Genomic DNA, 6,000 nt, shown 5'->3' with positions numbered 1-6,000 from the left:
ACTATTATTTGTCTATTTGTTTTCCTGAGAAACTATTTGGTAGATAACAATATGTAAAACAATAACCATTGATAATTTCCTACCATTTTGTCTGTAATTTGCTAAGTCCCCTCTATTATTATGTTATCCTTCTTTTACTCTTTAAAATAAAAAAAAAAAGTCAAATAAGAATTAACCTAACCAAGGAAGTGAAAGATCTCTACAGTGAAAACTTTAGTACTCTGAAAAAGGAAATAAAAGAAAACATCAAAAAAATGGAAAGGTATCTGCTATGGCTTATATCTAGATGTCCCCCCAAAGCCTCATGTGCTCATAGGTGCGGCTTTTTGGAGGTGGCTGGATCTAGGATGTGTGATGGGTTAATGCTGCCCTACCCTGGGTGTGGGAGGCATCGCCCTCAGGGTGGGGAGCCTGAGTGAAATATAAGGGCAGGCTTGCTGCTGCTGCTGCTTCACTGACTTCTGCCTGACCTGCTTGCCATAAACTGTTTCTCCCCTGGGATGCCCCTCTGCCATGTGCCACCCTGCCTTGGAGCCAGCTGACTATGGACTGAAACCTCTACAAACTGAGCTAAATAAACCTTTGCCCTTTAATTTAGTATTGAGTATTATGTCTCCGCGACAAGAAAAATAAGACAGTATCCCTGTTCCTGCATAGGCAGAATCAATGTAGTCAAAATGCCCATACTTCCAAAACTGATACACAGATTTAATGCAATCCCAATCAAAATACCAACAGCATTCCTCAAAGAACTAGAGAAAACAATCCTAAAATTCACATGGAACCAGAGGTGGCCCAAAATACCAAAAGCAATCCTGGGTAACAAAAGCAGCACAGGCCGGGTATGGTGGCACATGCCTGTAATCCCAGCACTCAGAAGGCTGAAGCAGCAGGATTGTTGAGTGTGAGACCAGCCTGGGCTATAAAGTGAGCTCAAAACCAGCCTGAACTGCATAGCAAGACCCTGTCTCAAAAAGACAAAAAAGGGGCCAGGGATACAGCTCAGAGGCACAAGCGCCTGCCTAGCAAGCACAAGGTCCTGAGTTTGATTCCTAGTACTAAAGGGGAAAAAAAAAAAAAGTAAAGCAGGAGGCATCACAAAGCCAGATTTGAAGTTATGTTGCAAAGCTATAGCTGTAAACAAGGAAAAAACAAAACAAAACACAGCATGGTACTGGCACAAAAATTCAAAGGGGAAAAGGATCAAGAGATGAAGGGAGGGGGCAGGCAAGGGAAGGAGAGTGTTGATTTGTGTCTGGATGTCCTCCCAAAGCCTCATGCAGTCATGGGTGGGCTTTTCGAGTTTATGACTGACTCATGATCCAATGCTGGGATTATGTGCTACACCGACCTTGGGGCAGATAGTTTGCATATGTGAGGGAGAAAAAGAGGCTGCTTGCTGCTGCTCCTCCTTTTGCTCTTGCTGCTTTTGCTGTTTTCCACCACCATGAACTGTTGCCCTCTGCCATGTGCCACTCTGCCTTGGAGCGAGCCGAGTATGAAATGAAACCTCCCAAACTGTGAGCTAAATAAACCTTTCCTGCCTTAATTCTGGGTGTCAGGTATTTTGTCTCGGCAATGAGAGAAAAGTAACCAAGACAGAGGGGACGACAAAAGAATTAAAATGTGTACATGTACCTAATTCCCCATGAGGAAGGTGATCATTACGCACTACAGACAAGTACCTAGAGAGAGTGGGAAGGAGGGAAGGAGGGAAGGAAGGAAGAAAGGAAGGAAGGAAGGAAGGAAAGGAGGGAGGAGAAAAGAAAAGAATGAGCAAGCACATCTCCTTATGCCCCTAAACTGGCCGCGTCTCTGGCCTGAATCTGGCCCCAACACCACACTAAGGACTAGGGGTCTCTCTGGTCTGATACAGGGTGAAGAAATCAAGTTCTCAAGAGAACTGATCTGGGTACACCTTCTAGAACAGTGGTCCCCAACTCTTCTGGCTCCAGGGACTGGTGTCATGGAAGACAGCTATTCCACAGACAGGGGTGAGGGCGATGTTGGCGGGGTGGTTTTAGGATTAGCGCGTAAGGGGATGGTAACCTAAATCCCTCGTGCACACAGTTCATGGCAGGTCCCTGCTCCTGAGGCTCTAGAGCCGCCCCTGTTCAGACAGGAGTGAGGCTCAGGCCGTGATGTGAGTGACTGCAGCTGTGATGCAGATGAGGCATAGCTGCGCGCCCACCGCTCATCCGCTGCCATGCAGCCCTGTTCCCAATGCACACTGGCCAGGTACCAGCCCATAGTCCAGGCTGGGAGATCCCGATTACAGAATACCGTTATAGGCAGCTGAGTCAGACAGAAATATTATAGGCAGTCAGACAGGGCTGGGCCCTTGAAGCAGCCAGTACGGAAGACACTTTGGAGAAAGTGGAAGAGACAGGCACTTCTACCGTGGGCCAGACCTCGAGACAAAAGGATAAACAAATGCATCCACCCACCTCCCTAGGGATGGACCTCAGGGACTGATATTCTAAATAGGTAGTGATCACCTTGATAAAGCCAGGAACAGCCACTATCCCAACCCCCTACAGGAAAAGCCCGTTCTGTATTCATGCCCGCTTGCTACATGACTCGCTTCCCCATTTGATCCTGATTTAATCAATATTACCTGAGCTCTTATGCTCGTCATCTTATTGGCTGACCATAGTTTTGTCCCACCTCGTGCCACCTTGCACTTCCCATTTGCCCTCCTACCTTTGACTCGCCTCACTTCGTGGTTCTGCTCTATAAAATCCCTAGGAAAGACAGGGTCCTTCGCAACCCACTTGGGCCCCCTTCTGTCCCTCTCTTGGACAGAAGCTTTCTTTCCTTCAGTAAGTATATTCTGCTCTCAACCTCCGTTGTTCCTAAATTCATTCTTCGATTTTAGAAAACACGAACTCATCCCAGATGTCTTTCAGGTTGGCAGTTTCTTTCCCCTTTATCAATAAGACTGGCCCAAGTGAGAAGAAACACCAAGCCAGCCGAGCGTCCAGGGCTCTCCAGCGCTCCTCCACTGAGCGCCGAAACCCTCCTCCCTCCTCCCTCTCCTCCCCGGTGCTGGTCCGCAGGAACCATCAGCCCAGGGGAGGAACGCAAAGCGAGGGTGCAAACTGCTCCAGCACCTGGCCTGCAGCTTGCGCACCGTCTCTTCATCCTGCCGAGCCTGGCGCTCGTCCTCCAGGGCCTCCTGCAGCTTCAGGTACATGTCCTCCAGCTCCCGCACTCGCTGAAGGTACTGCTCCAGCTCGGAGGACTTCTGCGCGACCTGCTCCTCCATCTGCTGCCTAATCTGAGGGTGTGAAACGTCATCGTGTTTACACGGGTGCAGGGAGTGCCCCACGCCGTCCTGGGGGCCTGCCCGCCGCCCGCCGCCCACCACCCGCCACATGGTTACCCGGAGCTGCAGCCATTGTGTGGCGGCCTGTCCTCCACTCCTGGAGTGAAGACGAGCAAACTGGCACACACCCAGGAAATGGACTACGACCTACGCTCCTGCTCTGGGGTATTTTCCACCCTTTCCACTCCACACACTGATTCAAGTCAAGAAAAAAGTGCTCCCCTGCAGAATTTCTCTTGAAGTTACATCCCGTCGCAAAGCCACAACCTCTTCACCATTCACTACCTCTGAAAGGAACGGAGTCTTCCCCAGCCGGAACAGCCCAGGTTAAATCTAAGGGAGGGCAGCCTGGCCTGCAAGAGGCTCCTTCGCCTTCAGCCCTGGGGGACTCAAGCAATTAAGTCAGTATCTTAACAAGTGCCCGGGTTTTCCCTTCTGGATCAAAGAGCTTAGATTCCTGCCTTAAATTTAAAAAAATAAAGAACAGGTGTGGTGGTACAAACCTGTAATCCCAGCACTCTGGGAGGCTGAAGCAGGAGGATTGCAAGTTCAAACTCAGCCTGGGCAAGTCAGTGAGACTGTCTCAAAATAAAAAGGGCTGAGAATACAGCTCAGCACAAGGACTCCAGGTTCAATTCTCAGTACCACAAATAAAGTCTAAATCTAAAATACACAGCAGCACACATCTCAGTCTGTAAGGTATTCTACTTGCATTAGCTCGCTTTGTCCTCAGGAGAAGTACAGTGGCAGAGCACCCATAAGCCTTGCGTGTAAGGAGGAAAGCTGGGCGGCAGGAAGGAGCAGAGAGCAGAGAAGGCCGCCTGGTCTGCCTGCCTCTGCTGCGCCTCCCTTCGCCACACACCACAGCTCTCTCAACTGAGCGACCAGCAGGGCGAAAGCAGTGCCAGGAGCACACTTAGGCTCTGAGTCTGGCATCCTCACACCTGGTGCCACTCAGCAGGACACCGCCGGGTTCCACTAACCCAGCCACCGCCCCCAGCAACCTGGACTTTGGGAGCACTGAGGAGCAGCCGACCAAGGACCAGACCCCTCCTTCTGGCTCATTACAGAGGAAACAGGTCAGGAAATCTACGTTCCTTCCTCATTACTACTGATTTTCCAACCAGAACTCTTGAGAATGAGAAGGGACATTATTAATAACACCAGGATGGTGGCACCGTCCCAGGCAAATCAGGACATACAGTCACCCTGACTGCGCATTTATCACCCCTTCCATCAATGTCTGCGAAGGGTCTTAGACACCAGGCTCACATCTCTCATCTTTATATCTCTGGGGCAGAAGTCGGACAATAAAGGGGCAATGGATGGATGGATGGACGGATGGATGGATGATGGATGGATGGATGATGGATGGACGGATGGATGGATGATGGATGGATGGATGATGGATGGACAGATGGATGGATGATGGATGGATGGATGATGGATGGATGGATGATGGATGGATGGATGATGGATGGATGGATGGATGGATGATGGATGGACGGATGGATGGATGATGGATGGATGGATGGATGATGGATGGATGGATGAATACACAACTTCCCCAGTAGTCACTGCAAGTCAGCAGCAAAGCCCTGTGACAAGATGGCCGCTCCCAGCCTCCCGGGCCAAGTGGCTCTCACCAGCTTCTCACGCTCCAGCTCCGAGCTGAACCTGGCCTGCAGCTCCACTTGAGTCTGAAGGCGTTTCTTCTCCTCTTCTGCTGCACGGGAAGCTGCTTCCTCCAGTTTCTACCCAATCAAAAGCCCAGCCCCAGAAAAGTGGAACTGTTACAATCAATGTACATTATCGAGGAAAACGGACACACTGAAGCATGAGAGAAGCCAAAGATCCGTAACACTCAATACAAGTAGAATAAAAACTATCAGACCCATTGGAATTCCATCCCAACAACTACCCAACCAACATACAAAGAAAATTAGGTAAGTGACTGGTTACTGATTAATCTGAACAATGCTCTGCAGACAAAGTTTTAGTATCACCCTTGAGTCAGACTCTTGCAACAGCATTCATGAGGTTTCAGATCCATTTCCTAAGGTCTTTCTGTATAGCTTTGTCCCCTTACACATTATTCCTTAAAACTTTTACCAGAGCTCAAATCCCAGAACTTTTTTACCAGAAGAACAACCATAACTGGTAAAAATTAATTTTAAAAAAATCTTCAAAGTTTCTAAAAAATGCCAGAGGGTGGTGGCACACGCTTGTAATTCCAGAACTCGGGAGGCTGAGGCAGAAGGACTGCCGCAAGTTCGAGGCTAGTGTGAGGTACACAGTGAATTCAAGGCCAACCTGAACTACATAGTGAGAGCCTGTCTTAAGAAAAGTTTCTAAAATTATCCTAAAGGCACATAGTGCTGGAGAACATTTATCTAAGAAAATCTACTAGAGGGGGCTGGGGATTTAGCTCAGCGGCAAAAGCGCCTGCCTGGCAAGCGCAAGGTCGTGAGTTCGGTTCCCGGTACCGGAGAAAAAAATTTAACAAAAAAAAAAAAAAAAAAGAAAATCTACTAGAGATAGGGGTGTCCCTTATTGGTAGAGCACTTGCCTAGCGTACAAAAGGCCCAGGATTCAATCCCCAGCTCTACCCAAGGGAAGGAAGGAGAAGGAAAGAAGGGAGGGAGGGGAAAGAAGAAAGAACTAACCAGACC

General features: G+C 49.0%; 1 protein-coding gene across 1 annotated transcript in view; it reads right to left on the bottom strand.

Annotated features, from left to right (window-relative positions):
* Swap70 (SWAP switching B-cell complex 70kDa subunit) overlaps window positions 1–6,000 on the bottom strand; it is a gene marked incomplete at its 5' end in the record, with an annotated part of 59,096 nt that overhangs the window by 11,628 nt on the left and 41,468 nt on the right. Inside the window, 2 exon segments of the mRNA XM_013512023.1 lie at window positions 3,114–3,280; window positions 4,975–5,082. Of these exon segments, the coding sequence (XP_013367477.1) occupies window positions 3,114–3,280; window positions 4,975–5,082 (275 nt within the window).

This window comes from Chinchilla lanigera, unplaced genomic scaffold (assembly GCF_000276665.1).
Source record: "Chinchilla lanigera isolate Chin_1 unplaced genomic scaffold, ChiLan1.0 scaffold00013, whole genome shotgun sequence".
NCBI classification, from domain to species: domain Eukaryota; kingdom Metazoa; phylum Chordata; class Mammalia; order Rodentia; family Chinchillidae; genus Chinchilla; species Chinchilla lanigera.
This window is presented reverse-complemented; position numbering and strand designations above follow the sequence as displayed.